Here is a 26,471-nt window from a genome sequence, read left to right as displayed (position 1 = left end):
TGGGACCATTCTGGTTACTTTCCTTAATGAAGAGCAAATCTGCTTCAGAATGAAAGTGGCTTTCATACAAGGAAATGATGTAATTGCACTTGACTTTGATAAATAAACTCAGAATTGAAAAAAATCGACAAAACCATCCTTGGAGGGGCTGGTAGTCGCAGCCTGGGGCCAAGGTGGGGCAGACACTGGGCAGACCCAGTTGTGGTCCCCTCCAGCCCTTCTTCAAGTGTGGCAACAAGACCTCACCAGGTGGTGCAGCCAGCTTCTCCAATGTCCCATCATTATCGCTCCCAAGCTGCCCTGAGAATCAGTGGTTGTCAGGCTTGCCCACAGGGAGGCGCAGCAGTGAACCCCTTACTTTACAGTGGCCCCTGCCCCTCAGGGAGCTGGAGCAGCTGTCAGAGCCTCGCCTGTTCTCACACTGCTCTCTCCTAACTCCCAGCCCCCATTCTTCAGATTTCAGCCCTGTGTCCTCTATGCACCGTCAGGTGATAATCCTCACCTCTGCCCGTCCTTGTAGAACCCCTTAGAGTGCTAGGTGCTAAGGAGCCGGCCCTCTATACTTTTACACCTAAATCACAAAACACCTAAAATTTTAGGCCTTCCTCAGCTCTTCAGTGGCTCTCAAAATGCCCTGAGAGAGCAAAATCAGTGCCCTGTAAAAAAAAATCATAACAATACTGTAGCATTTTCTTTTTCTTTTTTTTTCCAATTTTTAAAAAAGTACATTTTTAATTTTTTTTAAAGTTTTATTGATGTATCGTTAAGTTACAAGGCTATGATAATTTCTGGTGTACAACAGAGTGACCCAGTCATACATATACACATATCCAATAGTTTTCCTTATGACAGGATTTCCTTTCACCCTTGGGTTTACAAGTATTCGTATGTGTGAATGAGTACCATTAGGTTGGGCTCTACCATGTTTTTCATCTTTTATTTTCTTATGAATCTGCAAGTTTCAAGAGTAATAAGTGGCATTTTGGGGGGTAGCCTGTGGGAAGAAGGTGAAGGCTGACACCAGAGCAGTAAGGATGAAAGAACCATTTCTCCTCTTGCAGTGATCAGATGCTCAGCTACAACCTTGGCAGAAGGCTCCCAGCTGACCATGTGAGTGGGTACCTCCAGTTCAGAGTGGAGGTCACGTCTTCTGTGCATGAAGGTGAGGTATCTGTACAAATTCACTGCTCTAGGAAAAACTTGTTAAATGTTAGTTAACCTTTTACATTTGAGCAGAATTGTTTATGTCCTATTCTGAACATAAAATAGCTATCAAAGGATTATCTGCTGAAGTTTTCCAAGCAGATGTGAAAGCCTATTTACCAAAAAATCTCTCTTAGGTTTTTGCCTGCATTGGGAAACTGGGCAGTAGAATTTCCTGCAATGGCAAACATGTAAGCTTCATATGTCACACTGACCAGCAATGTAATAAACTGTGAATCTTAGCAAATTGGTGATACTGCACAGCGGCCTCAATGGGATGATTGAATTCTTTGAACTGATTGGCGGCAAAGGAATGGGCCATGAAAAGTCCATTCGTTATTACTACTTTATTTTTATAAATGCTGTCTTCTCCTTCAGATGCTTCTCCAGAAGCAGTTGGCACAATACTTGGAGTCAATACTGTGAATGGAGACCTAGGAAGCCCTTCTGATGAGGAGGACATGCCAGGGGGCCACCACGACAGCCCGGTTTGTTCTAATGGACCAGTTTCTGAGGAAAGTGCTGATGGGACCCCCAAGCATTCTTTCAGGACTAGCTCTACTCTGGAAATAGACACGGAAGATTTAACCTCTACTTCTTCAAGGACCTCACCTCCCAGAGGACGTCAGGATTCCCTCAATGATTATTTAGATGCTATTGAACACAATGGCCATTCCAGGTCAGGTGCAGCTACCTGCTCAGAGAGGTCCATGGGAGCCTCTCCAAAACTAAGGAGTAGTTTTCCCACCGACACGAGACTCAATGCCATGCTTCATATTGACTCAGATGAGGAAGACCACGAGTTCCAGCAGGACCTGGGTTATCCATCTTCCTTGGAGGAGGAAAGAGGGTTGATAATGTTTAGCAGGGCATCAAGAACTGATGACGGGAGCCTCACATCTCAGACAAAGCCGGAAGACATCCCAGTGGAGACTGAGGAAGCCTCTACCCACGAACCTGCTTCCTTTGAGGATAAGCCAGAACATCTTCCAGAGCTTACAGAGAGCTCCTTACCCTCAGGTCCCATGCCAGATGAAAGTGAAAATGGCCTGGAGTCTCAACCAGGTGCCGACCAGGGCAGCACTGAATTGTGTGGCTCTCAGGAGGTCGATCAGCCCACGAGTGGGGCAGACACGGGCACTTCTGACACGTCGGGAGGAAGCAGAAGAGCCATCAGTGAGACAGAGTCCCTTGATCAGGGGTCCGAGCCTTCCCAGGTGTCCTCTGAAACAGAACCCAGTGACCCTGCCAGGACAGAGAGCGTGAGTGAGGCCAGCACCAGGCCTGAGGGAGAGAGTGACCTGGAAGGGGCCGACAGCTCCTGCAATGAGAGTGTCACCACGCAGCTGTCCTCGGTGGAGACACGGTGCTCATCTCTTGAGAGTGCACGGTTTCCCGAAACCCCAGCCTTTTCTTCTCAGGAGGAGGAAGATGGAGCCTGTGCAGCAGAGCCCACCAGCAGTGGCCCTGCCGAGGGGTCACAGGATTCCATATGCACTCCTGGGTCCTTACCTGTGGTGCAGGTGCCCAGTGGAGAGGAGGAAGGGCCAGGGGCAGAATCGGCCACCTTACCTGACCAGGAGGAGGTGGGGGAGGTCTGGCAGCGGAGGGGAAGCCTGGAGGGAGCTGCTGCTGCTGCTGCTGCTGAGAGCCAGCCCCAAGAAGAGGGTGATGCTGGGGAAGCCCAAGGGGCTTGTGAAGGGGCCACTGCCCAGGAGGAGGGTGCTACTGGAGGTAGGATGTAGAAGTCAGCATGGCTCTTGACTCAAGCATATCTGCTCAGAGAGAAGTCTTATGGTTTTGGCCTGCAATGTAAATTCTGCTGCAGATCCAGTATGAGCTGAATTCTTCATCTTGGGGTCCAAAAACATTTTTGAAATGGGTCTTCAATTGCTGAAATAAGAGGCTTGTCAAATAACAGTTGTCATACTTAAACAATGGCTCTTGAGGGTCCACATCAGTGTGGGCAGCCAGTGCTGGCCTGGAGGGGGGTGCCCCATCTGCACTGGCCTGTAGGGCCTGGGATGCCTGAGGACAGGTGTGCAGGAAAATTGCACATGTGCTTGCTGCTCGGTGCCTTCAGTGCACCCAGGGCCCCGTGCCCTTGTCCAGATAGTGTGAAAAAGCACTTAATAGTGAATCTCTGGCAAGACCTGGGTTTGTAGATACAAATCCAAACAGGCCAGCAGCTTCTGCCGGTTGGTAAGATTTCAGGAACATCTTAAGTCACTCCTTACTGCATGAAGCTTCAAAATGAAAAGTTAATATGCGCTTTGCATCAAATGTAATGTTTTTGCCTTCTGCAGTATAGTCAACTAAGTTAGGTAATGCATTCTGACACTTGAAAACAAGCTATTTGAGTGTCTGAGGATGCAAATTTACACATAAAATTTATTTTATGTCTCAATGTATGTGGCTTGGTGGAGTGATGATTCTTTAAACTGTTCTACTTTTGATACATCAAAAAGTAGATGTATCAGAAAGTCTGAGGATAATTTCATGTGCCTAAACAGCGTAGCCTCAGAAATATAAGTGATTTTCTTATTCTATAATTTATTTTTCTACCTAAAGTATCCTCTTCTTTTCTGCCTCTGCTTTTTTTTTTCTCCTTTAATTATCTTGTAGTCATTGTGTGACCCTAAAGCATTGGTGCCTGACCAGGCCAGAGGCCGGGGTGGGAAACGGCGGGGGAAGGGGAGGGATGGACACTGTTGGACATCTCCATAGAAGACCCATTTCTGACTAAGCACCCACCTCCCATTCTCTTCTTTTGTTTCTGGGTCTTCATGTGGGAAGTGACACAAGAGCCTAACCCCAGGATTCATGTTAGGTGTTTTTTACAAAGGCTATTTTGACACCGAAGGGGAAAACAATACCTAGGTAACTGTTTACCTTTAATCCTAGGTTCTCAAGCCAACGGCCACCAGCCACTGCGATCTCTGCCTTCAGTGCGCCAAGATGTTAGCCGGTACCAGAGGGTGGACGAGGCTCTCCCACCAAGTGAGGACCTGCTAGCTAAAGGGCTCACCTTGATCAAAGGGTGCAAGGGTGGCAGGACCCATGGGACCTAGAGGATGGATGCTGGGTCCTCCGTAAGAAGGGATCTAAGAGCTGCCACCTGACTTAGATGTAGTCTAGAAAGTGCTTAGCTGAAGAGTCCTCTCTAGCACTGTACCACCAAATGAAAGAGCCACCAGGGGAAAGTAAATGCTATAAAGGGAAAGAGATCCAAATGTTATGGTCAGTTGGGTGTATGATAGAAACATTTTTTAATTTGCCTAATGGCAGCATGAATTTTCAATTATTAGACAAATTGGTACAATCTCTTAGAAAAGCCTAGCTCTATGTCATATACTGGTTTTTATTAATTTACAGCATTTTAAATCATTAAGTACAAGGTCCTGAGTTGTTTGTTCATTTGGTTTTTGTTTTTTGGCTGTGCCTGCGGCATGTAGAAGTTTCAGGGCCAGGGATTGAACCTGGGCCATAGCAGCGACCCAAGCTGCTGCAGTGACAACTCAGGATTTTTAACCTACTGTGCCTCAAGAGAACTCCTAGTCCTGGGATTGTTTCTTAGGGATGTCCAGAGAAATGCTATTAATTTCAGAAATTAGTCTACCATTGCATGACCATTATCTGGGGATTTGAAAGATACTTCTTTCACTTTCAGATACTTAAAGGAGAGCTGGGGTGAGGATTAGGGATGCTGGGAAAGTTATGCAGCCTGAATTCAAAGAGCTGAGTGGTGCCCATGGCCAGTCATTATCAGATGTGATTTAGACTCTATTTTAAGTTGCTAGAATTCCTTCAAGCAATATTACTCAGTGAGAGCAAAGTATTTTGATAAACAGTGATAAACTCAGTAAATACTGAACACATTAGAACATACATCTTTCTGCTTTATTGCTTTTCCTTCTTATTCACCTTCTCTATCCAGCCATGTTCTATGTGATCATGGTAAGAAGCCAATAACCTTGGCCTTCTGTGTTTTAAAACTGGTGGGACATAAGGGGGGTGGGTAGTGTTCATTTAAAGGCCTAAAATGCTGAGTGGTTAGTTTTTGTGCATGCTGACAAACGAGCTCAATGGTGCTATGCACAATTTGTCAAAATATTGACTTAATTATTTGGTAATTCTGTTGTGCACAGATCCTCCCCCTTGCTCTTAGATTTGGATAACTGTAGGTGGTTACTCATAGGAAATATATATTTTAATCAGTTTTTAAAAAATCAACCCAGAGATTAATTAAACATTGTGTCATCCTAAACTGTTTACCCTTGAAGAAAATATTAGAAGCATAAAAAATACTCCTGGGTGATATTTAGATATAATTGCAGAAAATGGGTTAGGAACACCAGCAAAGTATTCTGGGAGATCTTTGTTTATGTGCACATATGGATCAATAGGAAATAATTAAAGTTTCAGGCTCCTGGACAGGAAGCAGAACATTGCATCAGCCTGCGGATAAATGGCATCTTCCTGGTCACATCCAATTGATCTGAATTTTATTGGACTGTAATTTTGGTCCCTAGTTTGTGTTCAACAAAGACAGGTACTTTCCTGCTGAAATTATGACCATTATTTGTGATATTTCCGTGCATTTGTTTAAGCACCGATATTTGCATTGTGCAGATAGAGTACATTTTAGGATTTTTGAAAATAAACAATTGGCAGTTTGTTTTAATAGGTTAATATATACCCCAAAATTTAAAAAGGCAAATTCATAGTATATCCAATTTAACGAGTAACTGATGAACAGGAGGAAAGTTCTAAGAGTTGTTTCCTCTTATGCAACTTGTAACTTGCAAATCCGGGCATTTATATTTCCATGGATCGATTATAGACTATGGTCTGAGCATACCTGATTACCATTCAACTTTGTCCCACTGCTTCAGCCCTCCTATTCCCAGTCTGTCTCATCTTTTGACAGTCTTTTGAATCACTCGGCTGCCCCTGCTAGTTGTCTGTCCCTACCCCGGCCAGTTCTCTGTTTTCCTTTCCTCACTGGGCACCTCTGCCACTGTCTGTGGTCACGCCCCTTGGGGCTGTGACATTCTGCCTTCTGCATTGTCTTTGCCTTCTGCTTCACATAGCGTCTCACGGGAGGCTTAGCTAAGGGGTGTCTGCTTGGAGTGTGCAGATTGGTCCGTCTCTTAAACAAGTTGGCTGAATTATTTTAAGCTCGGGGTCATACTTTTCACATCATTGATTGTAATACCTCAAACTTGTTTAGTGCTCTACAGTTTACAAAGCATTTTACATGCTTTTAAAAAAATTTTTTTGGAGTTTCTGTTGTGGCTCAGCAGATTACAAACTCAACTAGATCCATAAGGATGTGGGTTCAATCCCTGGCCTCGTTCAGTGGGTTAAGGATCCGGCGTTGCGGTGAGCTGTGGTGTAGGTTACAGATGCAGCTCAGATCTGACATTGCTCTGGCTGTGGTGTAGGCCATCAGCTGCACCTCTGATTCAACCCCTAGCTGGGGAACTTCCATATGCTGTGGGTATGGCCCTAAAAAGAAAAACAAAACAAAACAAACAAACAAAAACAAATTTGTGAAGTAGGTTAAGCAGGTCTTCTTCATAACCTATAGATTGATGGGTAGAAATCAACTGATCTGATTCTTTCACTTTATAGATGGAGAAATTGAAGCCCAGATAAATTAAGTAACTTGTTTAAGATTCCGCATTAGTAAAAATTGTGAGAGTCTCAAACACTTTTTTTTCTCCTCTAGCAGGCGTTCTGGTCTAAGATTAGAATGGTGGGGAGTATTGTGTGGGTAGATGAATGTAAATTCTGAAAGCTTGGTTAACAACAAAGTGATGACTTAAACTTTGATTTTATTTTTATCTGTTAGGGTCAAGTAACCACTGGAATCAGAGGGTTTGGAGGCTTCTCTGAAACTTTATTATACTGAGGTCTGACCTGGGAAGGCTTTCTTTTTCTTCCAGATTAAGATAATTTAGCAGGACCTCCCCTGGGAGGCCCTTCCAGTGTAAGAAAAGTGGTGACAGTGACAGTGTTAGCCACTCTGTTGTGAGCCAGACAGATTTGCTCTGTTAAGCATCTGTACTGTACTGAGAGTGCCTTTTCCTGTCTGTATAGGTCACTGTCCCCAGACCTGCAGGACAGGCTACTGAATCATTGTACTTTGGGCTCAATCCCCCCATTCTTACTTCTTTCTTTTTCCTTGTCCTTATTATTGTTGTTGTTATTTTAGCTTGTATTCACCTTTAAAAAATACCTGTGCACTAGCATGACAGTGAGGAAACCACCCAGTAAAATTTGCTTCCCTCTGAAGGTTTGCAGACTCAATTAAGGGGGTTCAGAGCTGTCCCTTGCTATGCTGCTTTACTCTTAGAGCTGATCATGTGGTCCTCCATGTGTCAGGGCTCTAAACTTACTCCCTCCACATCTATTTGATCTCTTTTTATTGAAAGCAGTTTTCCTTGTTTGTTTGCCGCTTCTTGCAGTCTCATTCCCTCTATCTAAGGATCAGGGAACAGATCTTGGACTTAGTATAGAGATTGCTCAGCTGTAATGATGATCTACCGATTGGTTCTTGAGATCTTACTCTTGCTTTAGGCCATGGACCCTGCTCTGTGACCTTGCACTATGTAACCCCAACCACTGCTTGAGAGACATTCCAATGAGCCATACAAAATAAGAAAGCTCCGGGTCTTAAAGGCGGCATGGTACTGTTGCAAGCCTTCCAGGGGAGCAGCTTGAATATGTACTGAATGCCTGTATCATATTCTGAGGTGATTCATAGGTTGGCAGCTGGAGGCTGTTCAGGGATGAAGCCCACTAAAATTTCATCAGCATGACAAATCTTGGTCTTTTCAGCATTAAGATAAGTGAAAAAAAGAATGGCCAGCTCAGCACCTTCTCTTTTTTCTTTCTTTTATTTCCCCAATACATTATTTTTTTTTCTACTGTACAGCATGGTGACCCACTTACACATACATGTATACATTCTTTTTTCTCACATTATTATGCTCCATCATAAGTGACTAGACATAGTTCCCAGTGCTACACAGCAAGATCTCACTGCTAATCCATTCCAAAGGTCTGCATCTATTAGCTCCAAGCTAATAGATGGTCTGCATCTATTAGCTCCAAGATCTCAATCCATCCCACTCCCTCCCCTCCCCCCTTGGCAACCACAAGTCTGTTCTCCAAGTCCATGATTTTCTTTTCTGTGGAAAGGTTCATTTGTGCCATATATTAGATTCCAGATATAAGTGATATCATATGGTATTTGTCTTTCTCTTTCTGACTTCACTAAGTATGAGAGTCTCTAGTTCCGTACATATTGCTGCAGATGGTATTATTTTGTTCTTGTTTATGGCTGAGTAGTATTCCATTGTGTATGTATACCACATCTTCCTAATCCAATCATCTGTTGATGGACATTTGGGTTATTTCCATGTCTTGGCTATTGTGAATAGTTCAGCTCCCTCTTAAAAACTTTTATTTTTCTCTTTCTGGCTCCAGTGACTTAGCACACTGCTACACTCAAGATAAGAGGAAACTGTTTTATTTTTATTTTTATTAAAGTATAGTTGATTTAATAATGTGCCAATTTCTGCTATACAGCCAAGTGATCCAGTCATACATATGTACACATTCAGTTATATTATCTTCCAGCATGGTTTATCCCAAGAGATTAGATATAGTTCCCTGTCCTATACAATAGGACCTCATTACTTATCCATTTTTTTCTTCTTTTTTTTGTCTTTTTAGGACCTTACCCACAGCATATGGAGGTTCCCAGGCTAGGGGTCCAATTGACTCTGAAGCTGCCACAGCAAGGCAGGATCCAAGCTGCGTCTGCGACCTACACCACAGCTCACAGCAATGCCAGATCCTTAACCCACCAAGCAGGGCCAGGGATTGAACCCGTATCCTCATGGATACTAGTCAGGTTCATTAACCACTGAGCCACAACAGGAACTCCTGCTTATCCATTCTAAATGTAATAGTTTGCATCTACTAACATTTACTAACCCCAAACTACCAGTCCATCCCACTCCTTCTCCTCTCCTCCTTGGCAACCACAAGTCTGTTCTCTATATCTGTGAGTCTGGTTATGTTTTGTAGATAGGTTCTTTTGTGCCGTATTTTAGATTACACATATAGGTGATATTATATGGTACTTGCCTTTCTCTTTCTGATTTACTTCACTTAGTATGAGAATCTCTACTTGCATCCATGTTACTGCAAATGGCATTATTTCCTTTTTTATGGCTGAGTATTATTCCATTATTACATGTATCACATCTTCTTAACTCATAATTGACTGATGGACATTTAGGTTTTTCCATGTCTTGGCTATTGTGAAGAGTGCTGCTATGAACATAGGGGTGCACGCCTCTTGTTAAATTGCAGTTTTGTCTGGATATATATATGCCCAGGAGTGGGATTGCTGGATCATATGGTAGTTTATATTTTGTTTTCTGAGGAACCTCCATACTATTTTCTGTAGTGGTTATACTACTTTACATTCATACCAACAATGTAGGAAAGTTCCCATTTTTCTGCACCCTTTCCAGCTTTAATTATTTGTAGACTTATTAATGATGGCTATTCTGACTGGTCTGAGGCAGTGCCTCATTGTAATTTTGATTTGCATTTTGGTAATAATTAGTGCTATTAAGCACTTTTTCATGTGCCTACTGGCCATCTGTATGTCTTCTTTGGAGAAATGTCTGTTTAAGTCTTCTGTTCATTTTTTGTTTGGGTTGTTTTCTTTTCTGTTGTTGAGTTGTATGAGTAGTTTTTATATTTTGGATATTAAGCTCTTGTTGGTGGCATCATTTATAACTATTTTCTCCCATTCTGTAGATTGTCTTTTTGTTTTTGATTTATGGTTTTCTTTTCTGTGGAAAAGCTTGTGGGTTTGATTAAGTCTTGTTTGTTTATTTTTGATGTTGTTTCTATTGCTTTGGGAGAATGACCTAAGAAAACATTTATACAGTTGATGTCAGAGAATGTTTTGCCTGTATTCTCTTCTAGGAGTTTTATGGTGTCATGTCTTATGTTTAAGTCTTTAAGTCATTTTGAGTTTATTTTTGTGCATGGTGTGATGATGTGTTCTAGTTTCATTGATTTACATGCAGCTGCAGAGACTGTCTTTTTCCCATTTTATATTCTTTCCTCTTTTGTTGAAGATTAATTGACTGTAAATACCTGGGTTTATTTCTGGGCTCTCTATTCTGTTCCATTGATCCATATATCTGTTTTTGTACCAGTACCACACTGTCTTAATTATTGTAGCTTTGTAGTATTCTCTGAAGTCTGGGACAGTTATACCTCCTGCTTTTTTTCCCCCTTGGGAATGCTTTGGCAAGTCTGGGTCTTTTATGTTTCTATGTACATTTTTGGATTATTTGTTCCAGTTCTGTGAAAAATTTCATGGGTAATTTGATGGAGATCACCTTAAATTGGTAGTATAAAACTGTTGAAAAGTGTTTTTCCCCAAAAAGGGTAGGGATAGGAATAGATTCAGGATGAATGGTCCACCGATGAACAGTGGACTTTTATAGGATCCCAGGCTTATTGCTATATTTTTAGGTCTTAGTGTTTTATTTGTGTGGTAGGTAGCTCTAGAAAAATAGGAATGTTTATCTTTTTTTTGTGGATGTGCACTTTTGTTATTAAAGCATCCCAGTTTAAAAGAAGGCAGTGAATCTGCAAAGTACAATTAATTTTATAGAATTTCTACTCTGTTTAAAGCTCAGGGCTTTTATTCTCTAGAACCTAAAAATTAGTTTTGAGAAAAGAATTCACACTTTTGATATAAAAAGCTACTTTCTTAAATATTGAATATTAAGGTCCAAAATATGTATCATTTGAGATTTTTAAAACTTTTTATCCAAATAGAATATACATGCAGAAAAGAGCACATTTTCTCCCAAACTGAGCCCATCTGGGCAAACAGCACCACATCCCTGGCACCTGGCAGACCTCATGAGTCCCCTTCCCGTCTCTCCCCAACTCCTGAAGGGCAAGGGGACCTATTGTCCTGACTCCCAAAATCATAGCGAAGTTTAATTTACTTTTGTACTTTATACAGGTAGTATCATACTTCCTTGAGTGTTTAAATAAATACGGAAAAAGTAATCATTTAAGCACTGTTTTCTAGCGTCTGTTACAAAGCTTAATTTTTTTTTTTTTTTTTGGCTGTGCCTGCGACATATGCAAGTTCCCAGGCTAGGGATTGAACCTGCACCACAACAGTGACCCGAGCTACTGCAGTGACAAGGCTGGATCCTTAACCTGCTGCACCACAAGGGAACTCCTTAATTTTTTCCTTAAAAGTACCTTTAGGAGTTACTTTGTAGCTCAGCACATTAAGGATCCGATATTATCACTGCTATGGCTCTGATTACAGCTGTGGCACGGGTTCTATCCCTGGCCCAGCAACTTGAATGCTGTAGGTGTGGCCAAAAAACAAGTACCTTTAGTTCATTATAACTTTAAATTCTCACCATTTTGGTGACGATATCATAGTTATTATAATTTTTATAGTGGGTTTATAAATTTACTTCTCAACATTCAGGCACTTCATTTTTCTAATTCCAGTTATAACCAAGTGAGGCCCCCACTGACAGCCCTCTCACCACTTTGATTCATGTAGAGAGTTCTTTGTTGGCCTTGCCTGACTTGTGATTCATCCTGTCTAGACACTGACCCTCTTCCCAGTCTCAGAATTCACTGAGATGTGTTCACATCTTCATCTGATCAGCTGGGTGGTCCAGTGGAGATGAAGGTCTAGTTTGAAAGGCGTGAGAAACAAGAGTGATGAGATGAAGAGGGGCCATAGGGACGACCCCTGCCTCTGCCCACATATGTTGATTCTAAAAGCCGAAAGTATCTAGGAGACCTTACCTGCTCTATCTCCCTGTCTCTGTCATTAGTCCTGTGATAGTGGCCTTGGTATAGCTTTTCAATCTTTCTAATCCTCTGACTTCCCCTTATTGTCCAGCTCTTTAAAGGGGGCTATTATATTTGAGTCTTAGGGTATCTAAGCATCCATTGGCTCTTGGATTTCAGTTTGAGGGTACCTGGACTGAAGTTCAGTTTCTTGTGAGCCTGCATTTCATGACCTATGAGAAATCTGGCATTAACTCCATGGGTCCATCCAGTAAATCAGTTCTTATTAATTTCTGTCAGTGTTCCTCAAATTTTTATGTATCTGGGAATCCAGTGGGAAGGTTGTTAAAAATATAGATAACTAAGTCCTGGCCTTAGATACTCAGATTCTAAAGAGCCGGGGGATGAGGGGTGGAATCTGCACATTTATTGATTCTTACAGTAAGTTTGACACAGACTGTCAAAACCCCACACCTTGAGAATCATTTCTCTAGATAATGGTTTTTCAAACAGTATTATTGCCATGAAGCTCTTTATGGAAATGAAATTTTTGGAAGAATAATATGCACAGCAGATAATACTGGAGCTGCAGTGGCTAAAATGGGGTTGGCAGGTGGTTCCAGAGCCCTACCCCTCAGGACCCTGAAGCCCATGACCCAAAAGGCTGAATTTATTAGAAACTATTTTGTTATCAGGTCCTTTCTGAACCTAATATAATAAAGTGGGTGTCATTTGGAGATTCATGTTACCTTAGAACTGAAAGGACCTTAGCAGTGTTTACTTCTGTTCTCTAATTTTTCAGCTAAAGAAACTATGGCCCATGGGAGGTGTAGTAGTTTGTTGAAGGGCATGTAGCAAAGGTGTGACAAAGCCATGGCCAGATACAGGCCTTCTACTTGCTAACATAATGGTGTACACACACACACACACACACCCTGCAATACATTGCTCTCAGTCTCACTGCACACTGATTACATACCCCAGTTTACAGTATGGCAAGAGAAGGAAGTAAATGCTAAGATCCCAGTCTTCTAACCCTGCCTGTCTGGTTTTAGCATTCTCTCTGAAAGAAACTTTGATGCTGGGCAAGGTGTTCTCATATGCTTTCTTAACCAGGAACGAACCAGGCTTCATATAAAAGCTTATACTATGTTAAATCTACCAGACCCCCCTCCACTGTGCAAAGTCACTTTGATAATGATAGAGGACTGGCCTTTCCTCAGGCACCCTTGCTGTCTTTGCCTAGATGGGGTGGAGGCAGTGACAGCTTGAGTAAGAATGGATATGTAGTTTACAAATAAGCCAATAGTATAGCAGTCTTTCCAAATTCAATGCCAAGTATCCAGTTGAAAGCAGCAATGTAGCATTTCTCTTTACGGGGACTTAGGTAACTACCTCAGTTTAAAGATGTGATATTTGTCAGGGTGAATCTTTTTTTTTTTTTTTTTTTGTCTTTTGTCCTTTATAGAGCCGCTTCCGCGGCATATGGAGGTTCCCAGGCTAGGAGTCCAATTGGAGCCGTAGCAGCCGGCCTACACCACAGCCATGGCAATGCCAGATCCCCGACCAATTGAGTGAGGCCAGGGATCGAGCCCTTGTCCTCTTGGATGCTAGTCGGGTTCACTAACCGCTGAGCCACAAATGGGAACTCTGACAAGGGGAATCTTAATATGCATCCAACATCCCATATTCTTTTTTTTTTTTGTCTTTTGCCATTTGTTGGGCCGCTTCCGAGGCATATGGAGGTTCCCAGGCTAGGGGTCGAATCGGAGCTGTAGCCGCCAGCCTACACAGAGCCACAGCAATGCGGGATCCGAGCCGAGTCTGCAACCTACACCACAGCTCACGGCAACGCCGGATTCTTAACCCACTGAGCAAGGGCAGGGATCGAACCCGCAATCTCATGGTTCCTAGTCGGATTCGTTAACCACTGCGCCACGACGGGAACTCCCAACATCCCATATTCTTAGAAAGCAAATTTTCGAACTTGCTTCTTATTCTTCCCGTTGCATATAAATGTCTTTATTGAAATACAAATTAAGGTTATTCCTGGCCTTTGTGGAAAGCAAATACAAGAGTCATTCTTTTTTATAGTTTACATTCTCTAAATGATTTGTTCATCCATTACGTTGTATGTGCAAGGCATGGTGCTGAATGTATTTGGAAATACCTTCCACTGCCCCATTTTGCTACCCATGTGGCCCTCATACAGGCCACATTTCATGGAGTAAATTCCTGTGTAGTTTATTCAAGGAAAAAGTTCCATCTTTGATAATAATTTTTTTTGTCTTCTTTTGTCAGAAAATGGAAAGTATGCAACAATGTGTTTTCTTTTCTGCCTTAACTGCCAGGAAACTTAGAGCCAAATTTTAGTTATAACCTTATCTTGGGAGCTTGGCAGCATCTCTTTCTCCCTTTTGTTGGTTTCTGTTCTGTTTTTATCCCTAATTGACCTATTCTACTTTTTTTTTCCCTTAAATTGGAAGCTACTGTAAATATTCTTGGGGGGGGGGGGATTTGTTTCTATGTGCATTTGATTTGCCACATAGTATGTGCTTAAATTATCCAGACTCTAATGAGAGAGGAATACGTGGGATACTTATTCTCGGAATCTTTGAGATGAGAAAGTAAGAGCTGAGCAAAACAGTGGAGATCAAAGGTTTGGGAAAAGGTTTCTGAAAATGCCTTTCTGTACTTAGTTAGCACTGGCTGAGCATGAGGCCTTTTGGAAACGACCTCTTAATGGGATTGTAGCCATGCCCGAGAGTTTCATATTTGGCGGGCTGCTTGGTCATGAGGCCAAGTTACCTTAGAGTGTGAATGATGTGGAATGGTTTGTCATCTGTGCTGTGCTTTTCCTCAGCCCAATTTTTCTTCCCATTTGTCATAAATTATGATGGGCTGAAATCAACAAAAAGAAATCTTTCCATTCCCAACCAAGGCAGCCCTCCGTTGTCCCCTGGTGTCGGCTGGGGTCCACCATGCAGGTCTTTGCAAGCCTAAGGACTTTGTTAGAACACTGGCTCCTTTCATCTCCATACCTGGTCGGGGGCAAACGGGATTTCCTCCTGGTCTCTAGGATTAGATCCATGGTGTCTGTTGATAAGCTCTGTGATCACATGGATAGTTTTAAAAGTAATACAGCTGCTCAAGAATGGTGCTGATTTAATTTCAAAAAAAGTAATTGACATAGAAATAGCAATGTATAAAGAACTTTCCTGGTTAAAGAATAGATTTTTGCTGTTTTCATATCTTCCTATATAAATTACCCTTCCCAACTGCAGTCAGTTTAAGAACATGCCATTCTCCTGCTTATTTCAAGAGGAGAATGGCCTTTTAGAGAGATCACAGAGGTGGAATGCCTGGTCCTGAAGACTAGTTTGCTTGCTATTTTTGCAGAACATGCACTTACATATTTGTTTACAAAGACTAACACATTTAATGAGATTGCTTAAACATAAAATTAAATCATCATTTAAAACTTGGTATCTATTTGAGATAGGAGACAAGCCATTAACCTTGCTCTGAAAATGTATTCCTCTTGGGAGAATAGTGCAAATAGAAGTTTGTAGGTACTGGTACTGTTTGATGACTAGGTTAGCATTTTTTCTTCTGAAGTCCACATTTACTAAAATTGGGTGTAAATATGCACATGGAAGTTTCCAGCTATGAGTCTTTCATCTCAGTTGGAAGAAACACAGAGACAAATCAATTTTTGGAGGGAATAAACATCAGTACCAATTTTGATGTGAATATCTAAAGTGTTATGATACCAACTACTTAGATTTTTTTAAATGCTGGTGCTTACACCTGAAGGATAAGCATAGGGGGCAGACCTGGGAGGATCCTCTACATTCAGGGATTCTTTTTTTTTTTTTTTTGGCCTTTTCTACGGCGGTACCTGCGGCCTATGGAGGTTCCTAGGCTAGGGGTTCTATCTGTCGAGCTATAGCTGCCCACCTAGGCAACAGCCACAGCAACTTGGGATTAGAGCCTCATCTGCGACCTACCCCACAGCTCACCGGCAACCCCAGATCCTTAACCCCCTGAGCAAGGCCATGGATCGAACCTACATCCTCATTGATCCTAGTCGGGTTCGTTAACTGCTGGGCCAAGACAGGAACTCCCATTCAGGGATTCTTTAAGGGGTTCATTACACACGCAGGATCTGTTTCCTAACCGGTCAAACAGATTCTGAAGTGGACTGAGGGGAAGTGCCGGATTATGCAGCCAGGTATATGTTATTAGCCCCAAATTATAGCATGTCAGAGGGAGAACACATGCTGCTTAATGAACCACATCAGTGGCTTCAGCTGCTCCTTCTACTCCCTCTCCCTGCGCTGCTACTGCCGTTTAGACTGGGAGGCCCGCATTGACAGCCACGGCAGGATCTTCTACGTGGATCACGTGAACAGAACCACGACGTGGCAGCGGCCCACTGCTCCCCCCGCCCCGCAGGTGCTGCAGAGGTCCAACTCCATACAGCAGATGGAGCAGCTGAACCGGCGGTGAGCATGGGCACTTTTGTGGTCGGGCTCGTGTTTACATGGTGCAAAATGGTTGGAAACAGGGTTGCCTCTTTCATCTCTGGGTGTCCTGTCATTAAGGTGGAGCTGTGGCCTCTTTTGATTCATAGACTTCCCTGAACGTCTCTTGGTTAAAAAATAATAACTGCATACATACAGAGCTCGCTTGGAAACCAGAGAGGAAATAAGTAATGATGACCCCTTTAGTCAATTCAAGGCATCGATTTTTAGTAAAACAGAGCATGTTCATTTATCATTTGAAGCCAGATAGCTTTTTAAATATTTGGATCTTCATTCATGATGCCTTTTTATTATTAACCTAAGCTTTGAAAATCTATCTTTTCTTTTTTCCAAAGTAATTTGCTATGGAACAGAGGTTGGTTCTTTTCTTTAACAACGTAGGAGTTTAGTTTTCCTTGGTTAAGAGCCACAATATTTTTTTGTTTTGTTTTATTAATTTGTTAGGAAATGTTCCATGAAGTCTGGACAGAAGAAATTCAATCTAATGAATTTACTTAAACAACAGATGGCCCAAAAGGTCGGGGAATAGGGCTTTGGGGAAAAAAGGTCAAAGCTGAGAAGATGGTGAAAACTTCTGGGCTCTGGGGGAAGCGGTTGAGGCCCATGTCGGAGAGGCTGTGGGGATGTAACTCCAGGCTCCTGATTTTAGATACCAGAGTATCCGCAGAACCATGACTAACGAGAGGCCCGAGGAAAATAGCAGTGCTCTTGATGGGGCAGGAGAGGAGGCTGACTTTCACCAAGCCAGTGCAGGTAAGGGCCTTTGCCTTGGTTTGCTTCGTAATCTCACAAAAGAGAAAACAAGCAATTAAGGATTTCCAAGAAATGAAGCTTTCTTGAAGAGAACTTTTGATCTTCATTAAGATCTGATAATCCAACTCAAAAAGTCAAATTCACCAGACACCTCTTCCAATCGTTGGCTTTTTAGTAGAACTAAGAAAAGAACCACAAAGCCAACTAGGATATAAATTACTTTCATCTCTGTGTCTGTGGGAGAGCGGGAAAAGATTGAATCTGATCACTTGAAAATCTAAGGATGCATTAAAATGTTCATAGTGACTAGAAATACTGTTGAATTCCATTTTACTGTGGGTAAGAACAGTCGGCATGCATTTACAGAAAGGAAAAAAATATTAGGGGGGTTAAAATAATAGCAACTGATACAGGTGTTCTTTTAAAATATAGGTGGGTGTGAATAGATATGTTTCCACCACGTGGAAAGGTTTCCCAGAGAGCCTGTTTTGTCTGCCCCATTCAGATTTCCGACGGGAGAGCGTCCTGCCCCACTCTACCTCCAGATCCAGGCTCACGTTGCTGTTACAGTCGCCCCCCGTGAAGTTCCTCATCAGCCCAGAGTTCTTCACCGTGCTGCATTCGAACCCTGTGAGTATCACATCTGAAAGCACGTGATGGAAAAAGCAACAGGCCAAGGGAAATTACCCTTCTTGACCTAATCACAGTAAGAATGAAATCAGCTAATGTTTACTGAGCACCTCCTGGTTCCAAACTCTGTGTTAAGCGTGACACATGACTTAAGCCACTTATTCCAAACAAACCTAACGCATTAGATAGGTTAACTAAGGTGTCCAAGGTTATGACTGGGCTTAAAGCTCCCAGAGAGAATGACTCCAGAGTCTGTGTTCTTAATGACCCCCTTGTTTTGTCTGCATGAATATAACCAAAGACCTGAGCAGTGACAGCAGGCAGTGGTCAGATTGGGCTTTGAGATTGTGGTACAGGCTCTCCAAAAAAAAGAACAAGTGTAAGACATATGCATTGCTATAATCTAACCAAAAAAAATCAATAAATACAGGAATATTTTTAAAGATATATGAAGTTTGTATGGGAGATCAGGATTTTTTGGAGGGTGTGTCTCTCCCAAAAAATGATGACGAGAAAATCAATGATGTGAAAAGCCAGAGGAGGGTCATTTCAGGCAATTGAAACAGGAGGCATGGTGATGCGTTTAGGATGAAGTAAATATAAATCTTCATTCCTGGAGTTTCTGTTGTGGCTTACCAAGTTAAGAACCTGACACAGTGTCCATGAGGATGCAGGTTTGAGCCCTGGCCTCGCTCAATGGGTTAAGGATCTGATGTTGCCTTAAGCTGCCATGTAGGTTGCAGAGGCAGCTCAGATCTGTCATTGCTGCGGCTGTGGTGTAGGCCGGCATATGCAGCTCTGATTTGACCCCTAGCCTGGGAACTTCCATATGCTGCAGGTGCGGCCATAAAAAGAAAAAAAATTTCCCTCCTTTTCCTAATATGTCTATTTTTTAGAAGCCCTACCTCTGTAATTTCACTAGAGGCCTGAAAATGTTAATATCAGCTAAAAGAATAAATCTGTTTTAAGCCAGGTTATTAAAAAAAACCTTTAGTCTTTTAATCATTATTTAAATAGAAGTCATTTGACTCTTTCTTTTACCTGTTTTCTTTCATTTCCTCCAGCCTCGACTTTTAACCAAAATTCTACCCTTTTCTTGATCTTGATTCTTTAACCAAGAAACCCCTCATTTGCCCCTCACCCACCCCATTAAGTCCTCATGACAACCAGTTTCTCCAGCTCTATTCATGTGCCTCTTTCCCACATTTATATTGGAACTACAACCTGGAATGAGAATTTTTAATTTTACTCAGGAAGTGACACTAAGGTATATGAAGTTCATGAGGTGACAGTGGAAAATGTTGCACACCTGTTTTCTGGTCATGAGCGTGGTATTTTTCTAAAATGTTTCTAGAAGTGAAAAGAAGTGTTTGAAAGTAGGCTATGTCTTAAGCCAAAACTGTGTGTATGTGAAGGAAAAAAAATAGAATATGATAAGAAAATTGGTTAGAAAGCATTTCTTTATGATATGAATCGTTAAGTTGTGTCACAGAATAAATAATGGACATTGGCTGGTTTAAAAAAAAAAGAGTGGGAGGGCCTTCTAGGTGGAGGGTGTGTATGAGCCAAGATAGAAGTGAAAAATGTGTCCTATATGTATAATGAGTTATTTTATTTATTCAGTAAATACTACTGAAAACATGGCTTATGCTAGAAATTATGGTAGGTACTGCAGACACAGTGGGAATAAGATCAAGTTCCTATCCTAGAGGAGACAGAGAAAGAGAGCAGCCCTAGAAAGATGGCTATAGAATGCCTTTCTGAAGAAATAGTTTGGAGTTGGAAGCTGAAAGATGAGAAATCAATAATGATGTGAAAAGCCAGGGGAGGCTCATTTCAGGCAATTGAAACAGCAAGTACAGGGACCCCTGGGCTCAGAAGAGGGCAGAGGGGCTGCTGTGGAGTGACAGAAATAGGGCATGGTGTGATATTAGGTTGGAAGGTCAGCAAGGTCTAGATCATAGATCTGGCTGTGGGACATGGCAGGGGATTTAGGTTTCATTCTGAGGTCAGTGGGAAGCCATCCTGCACTTAGAGTGATAGGCTGGGACATGGAGACTTGGGGAGGCAAGAGTGGAAGCAGGGTAATGAGAACAGAGGCTCTTCATGGTCCAGGGCAAAGGCAGTGTTTGAAAGTAGGATATGTATAAAGTAGGATATGTATTCTGTCATGGCTAGAATCATGATGTTGGTGTGGAGATGGAGAGAAGTGCCTGGATATCAAGAGATACTTTGAAGGTAGAAAAAATATGGTTTGGTGAAAAGTTGGCTGTTAGGAATGGGAAGAAGAGAAGAAACCAAAAATACTTTTAGGGCTTTGGCTTGGCAAATCTTGTTGAGTCAGTGGTGCTAAATGTGGAAGTCAACAGCCTGAAATTTGACTAGGTATGAGTGAGGCACAGAGAAAGAGCTTCGTGTTTCTGTAAAGTGTTTGGGTGTGTCATGGTGGGCAGGGGGGGCGCCGCTCCACATGTCCGAGTGCTGAGGGAGTGGCTTTCTGAAGATGTTACTTAGAGGACGGTTGTCTTAGCTGCACAGGGAGTGATTCAGAATGGGGGAAACTGGCCAGCTGTGTACAACCCATTCCTCCTGGCATGAGCCGATGAGAGCCTAGACTAGGAGGTAAGCAAATAAAGAGGAAGGATTCAGCATGAGAAGATCACAGGCAGAGAGTTGGCAAGAGTTGGTGACTAAATAGCATAGAAACTAAAGAAGAGGACTCTGAGTGTTATTATTAAAAATTATAAATACATGAGAGTTCCCATTGTGGCTCAGCGGTGACCAATCCAACTAGTATCCATGAGGGTGCGGGTTCAACCCCTGGCCCCTCTCCATGGGTTAAGGATCTGATGTTGCCATGTACTGTGGTGTAGGTTGTAGATGTGGCTTGGATCTGGCATTGCTGTGGCTGTGGCATAGGCCTGCGGCTGTAGCTCCGATTCAACCCTTAGCCTGGGAAATTCCATATGCCACAGGTGCAGCCCTAAAAAAAAATTATATGTAAATGATAAGCAATAATACATAATGAATAACAATAGGAAAGTTAGAATGAGAGGCTTTTTAAGGGAATGGAAGAACATACTGAATTTAACAAAGCAGATGACATGCCTTAGGAAAAATAGAGTAGACTATAGGGAGAAGTAGAAGTCAGTCTGGTCCCATCACCAGGAGTTGTCGGCAAGGTTCTTAGTATGTGAGAAGGATTAGACTTACCAGGCATTCAATATAGCAACAGTTATCTGTGCCCTGCTATATACTAGGCATTGTGCTAAGTCCTAGAATACAAAAAGGACAACAACTTTGGGCTGTGGAGTCCCCTTCTTGAAAACACATTCCAGGGCAATGAGCAGAGTTGTGAGAGCAAAAATGGAAGACTATGGAAGGTATCTGATGGGGTGAGTAACTCCGGGGAGAAGGCATATGGGAGGAGCCACACATGGGCTTGCATTTGGAATAGGTTCTAAAGACTAATGGGTTTTAAAGGTTGAATAGGAGCTTGCCCTAGAAATAAAATGGGCCAGAGCTGGAAGGAGCAGCATTTAAAAAATAAGAGATAAGTTGCAGGGCTGTCTTAGTAATTTCTGTAGAAGTACTGAAACTGCCTTATTCGTATAGCAGGTTAGTGTTGCTGCTGTGTTGAGAGTGTAGGACACTAGGGAAAGTCAGATTTGAGCCTGGAAAGATAAGCAGAAGCCTGCTTATAGGAAACTAAACTCATGTATGGGGCAATTCTAGGAGATTGTGGGTTTTCATACAGGGAAGGATGGGATAACATTTAGAGTCATTCTAAAACAAGTGTCGTGCTGTGGGGAAAAGTGTTCTGGACTTGGAGTCAGGTAACAGTTTTCCTTTTTTTGTTCTTTCATTTATTCAACCAATATTTATTAAATGCCTATGATTTAGAGCCTGGTACATTCTAGACTCTCAAGATAGTGTGATCAACAAGACAGACCCAGTGGAAAAAAGATAAACTAATAGACAGGAAAGGATCATTCAGACAGTGAAATGTGTCAAGAGGCAACTGAAACAGTGCAGGTGACTGGGCTAGGGTGACTTGGGGCCAAACTACTGGAGGTGCTGATTTAGATCAGGTGGATGGAAAGGCCTCTACAAGAAGCAATGTTTGAGCTGTTGTAAAAGTCAGGAAGCCAGGAAGGTAAAGGTCTTGGAGCAGAACTTTCCTTGCCAAGGAAGAGCAAAGACTTGAGGACAAGAATAAGGTTGAAGTGCTACATAGTATGGTCAGAGAAGTGAGCAGGGCTTCTGAATGTTGGGCTTTTGTGATATAGCAGGGAGTTTGGGCTTCATTCAAAATGGGCTTTTTTCTAAAAGAAGTTCTTATAGGGATGTGGTTTTGATTTTTTGTTTCTTCTATTATGATCTGCTGAGAATGGGTTTTATTTTTATTTTTTTTCTTTTGTCTTTTTAGGGCCACACCTGCAGCACATGGAGGTTTCCAGTCTAGGAGTCTAATCAGAGCTGTAGCTGCTGGCCTATGCCACAGCCACAGCAACACCGGATCCGAGCCACGTCTGCAACCTACACCACAGCTCATGGCCATGTTGGATCCTTAACCCACTGAGCAAGGCCAGGGCTCAAACCCACAACCTCATGGTTCCTAGTCAGATTTGTTTCCATTGTGCCACGACGGGAACTCCCCCAAGAATGAGTTTTAGAATGTAAGATTGGCATCAGGGAAATAAGTGAAAAGGCCCTGTGGTGAGACATGGAAGGGGCTTGGACCGGTACAGTAGCACCCAGTTGGTGACCAGTGGGTGAATGTGGGACGTATTTTGGAGGGAGAGCTGACATTCTTAGCACTCCTTTGTCGAAGAAGTCAGTACCTTCTTTGTTGAGCCAGATTATAGTTTTTGAACACTGGAATTATTTTTCTTCATTTAGTTTGTGTATCTGTGCTATTTGCAATGTAACAGCACAATATGAACTTTAATCTGTATTATTAGCACTGAATTTTCTTCAATTTCTTAAGTCTAGACATTCTATTCAGAAAAAGGAAGCAATACTTTTTTGGAAAGGGCCAGAGTGTGAATATTTTCAGCTTTGGAGCCAAAGACAACATGTAAATGAATGGACGTGGTTGCATTACAATAAGAGTTTGCAAACACAGCCTCCTAGCCCCTGAATCTGCAGTTTACTCGCTCCTAGTTGAGGCAGCTCACAAAATAATATTGAAGACTGATTTTTGCATTTACTGATTTCCGTAGTGTTCATATTTCCTTTATAGCCAACCATCTGTTTTGGCTGAGTAATTTTTGATTTACTTTTGTTGAAATATAGTTGATTTACAATATTACATTAGTTTCAGGTGTATGCATAGTGATTCAATATTTTTATAGATTATATTCCATTTCAAGTAATTACAAAATAATGGCTTTATTTCCCTATGCTGTACAGTATATCCTTGTTGCTTATCTATTTTATGCACAGCAGTTTATATCTCCTAATCCTATAGCCCTGTCTTACCTCTACCGCCTTTTCTCTCCATACTGGTAACTACTAGTTTGTCTTCCATACCTGTGAGTCTGTTTCTGTTCTGTTATATACAGTCACTTGTTTTACTTTATTGTTTTTTGATTCCACATATATGATAACATATGGTATTTGTCTTTCCATGTCTGACTTATTTCACTAGGAGTAATATGCTCCAGGTCCATACATGCTGTTGCAAATGGCAGAATTTCTTTATTTTTATGGATGGGTAGTATTCCATTGTGTGTGTGTTTATGCGTGTGTGTACCACATCTTTTTGCATCCAACTGTTGATAGACACTTGCTTCCATTATCTTGGCTCTTGTAAAATAATGCTGCTATGAGCGGTGGAGTGCATGTATCTTTTTGAATTAGTGGTTTGTTTTTTGTTTTTTTCGGATATGTATCCAGGAGTGGAATTCCTGGATCATATGGTAGTTATATTTTTAGTTTTTTGAGGAGCCTCCATACTGTTTTTCATGATGGCTATACCAATTTACATTCCCACCAACAGTGTATGAGGCTTCCCTTCTCTCCACCTTTTCACCAGCACTTCTTATTTGTATGCTTTTTGATGATAGCCATTCTGACAGGCGTGAGATAATAGTATCTCATGGTTGTTTTGATTTGCATTTCTCTGACTATTAGCCATGTTGAGCATCCTTTCTTCTGCCTGTTAGTCATCTGAATATCTTCTTTGGAAAATGTGTATTTAGGTCTTCTGCCCAATTTTTAATCAGGTCGTTTTTTTGACATTGAGTTGTATAAGGTGTTTAAATATGTTGAATATTAACCCCTTGTTGATCATATTATTTGTAAATATTTTTGCCCATCTAGCAGGTTGTCTTTTCATTTTGCCATTGATTTCCTTTGCTGTGCAGAATATTTAATTAGGCACCTCATTTTTTTATTTTTGCTTTTATTTCTTTGGCCTTAGGAGACAGATTTAAAAAATACTAGTATTTATGTCAAAGAATATTCTGCCTGTGTTCTCCTCTAAGAGTTTTATTGTGTCAGGTCTTACATTTAAGTCTTTAATTCATTTTGAGGGTTGGGTTTTTTTGTTTGTTTGTTTATTTATTTATTTATTTTTGTATATGCTGTGAGGAAATGTTCTAATTTCATTCTTTTACGTGTAGCTCTCCCACTTGCCCAGCACCATTTTGAAGAGACTTTTTCTCCATTTTATGCTCTTGTCTCCTTTGTTGTAGGTTAATTGATGCATAGGTATGTGGGTTTATTTCTGGGCTCTTTATTCTGTTCCATTGACCTATGTGTCTGTTTTTGTGCCAGTACCATGCTGTTTTGATTACTGTAGGTTTGCTTATAGCCTAAAGTCAGAGAGCATGAGACCTCCAGTTTGTTCTTTTTTTCTCATGGTTGCTTTTGCAGTTCAGGGTCTTTTGTGGTTGCATATAAATTTTAGAATCATTCATCCTAGATCTGTGGAAAATGTCATGGATATTTCACAGGGATTGATTACATTAAATCTGCAGATTGCTTTGGGTAGTGTGGAACTTGTAACTATATTAATTCTTCCAATCCAGGGACACAGGAGGTCTTTCCATTTCTTTGTATTGTCTTCAGTTTCCTTCATCCATATTTTATAATTTTCGGGGTGTAGGCCTTTCACCTCCTTGGCTAAGTTTATCCCTCAATATTTTATTCTTTTTGATGTTATTTTAAACATAATTTTTTTTGCTTTATCTTTCTGATAGCTCATTATTAGTATATAGAAAAGCAACAGATTTCTATTTTAATCTTGTATCCTACAACTTTGCTGAATTCATTTATTCTAATAGTTTTTTGGTGGATACCTAATCATCTTTATTTAAAAGAACAAAATTAAATAGATATATAGTTCTCATAACTCAAAAGGAAAACTTGAGAAACAAAAAATTGGGGTTTTTTTCCTGTCTTTGCATTGTAGCTGCTTTAAGATATGTCCTACTGCCCTCTGCTGGTTGTGCTTGCTTCCAAATTTGTCTTGATAAACCATTCTGCTAACTAAAGATTTAATTATTAGTATCATGTCTCTTATAGTTGGTATGCCTCTGTTTTTCTAATAACTTTCATACATAAATACATTTCATTATATGCAACTGAATAATATTTCCAACATATAATCCCAAATAATTATTATTCCAGCTATTAATACTTCTAGAAATATATTTATTCCATCATATAAACTTAGTACTTAATGAAGAAAAATGTTGTTCTAAAATACATAAATATATTCTTATGTCAGAAATCCCTGCTATTTCAAAATAGGTAAATTGATAGTGTATAGTTAGTTTTGTCAATAAGTTCAATTTCCCCTCCATTTTATTCCTTGTTTTTTGTTTGTTTGTTTTTGCTTTTTAGGGCCACGCCTAAAAAGCACATATCTTATGGGAACAATATTGCTTGATTTTGTTTATGATAAATTTTTCTTAGTGAATAACATACATGGATGCTCACATCTGCTCCCCTATGATCCTCTGTATACATTTGTTGTGGAGGCAGTGACAGTTTTTTCCCAAGCATGAATTCAGAACACCTAGTTTCTTTTTTTTTTCTTTTGTCTTTTTAGGGCCGCACCCGTAGTATATGAAGGTTCCCAGGCTAGGGGTGGGATCTGAGCTGTGTCTGCGACCATGCTGGGATCCTTAACCTACTGAGCAAGGCCAGGGATTGAGCCTGAGTCCTCATGGATGCTAATCAGATTCGTTTCCACTGACCCATGACGGGAACTCCAGAATACCTATTCTTGATGAAGGATTTCTGAAATATAAACAATAGATTTTATTTAGCAGTAATATACTTACCTGAGTTATTGATTACAGATTTAGAGTAAATCGACTAGGCCAGGTAGTCCTGGACATATGATCACCTAACACTTAAAAAAAAAAACTGCCAAAAGAAAAGAGAATTGATAATTAGTTGCATTGATTGCAACTAATTGACTGATAAGTTGGTTGATTGATAAGG

General features: G+C 41.2%; 1 protein-coding gene across 1 annotated transcript in view; it reads left to right on the top strand.

The window, feature by feature from the left end:
* HECW2 (HECT, C2 and WW domain containing E3 ubiquitin protein ligase 2) overlaps positions 1-26,471 on the top strand; it is a 175,850-nt gene that overhangs the window by 47,648 nt on the left and 101,731 nt on the right. Inside the window, exons 7-12 of the mRNA XM_047773115.1 lie at positions 1,062-1,162; positions 1,582-2,937; positions 4,108-4,203; positions 16,439-16,589; positions 17,278-17,381; positions 17,887-18,011. Of these exons, the coding sequence (XP_047629071.1) occupies positions 1,062-1,162; positions 1,582-2,937; positions 4,108-4,203; positions 16,439-16,589; positions 17,278-17,381; positions 17,887-18,011 (1,933 nt within the window). The remainder of the gene's footprint in view (positions 1-1,061; positions 1,163-1,581; positions 2,938-4,107; positions 4,204-16,438; positions 16,590-17,277; positions 17,382-17,886; positions 18,012-26,471) is intronic.

This window comes from Phacochoerus africanus, chromosome 3 (assembly GCF_016906955.1).
Source record: "Phacochoerus africanus isolate WHEZ1 chromosome 3, ROS_Pafr_v1, whole genome shotgun sequence".
NCBI lineage: Eukaryota > Metazoa > Chordata > Mammalia > Artiodactyla > Suidae > Phacochoerus > Phacochoerus africanus.
This window is presented reverse-complemented; position numbering and strand designations above follow the sequence as displayed.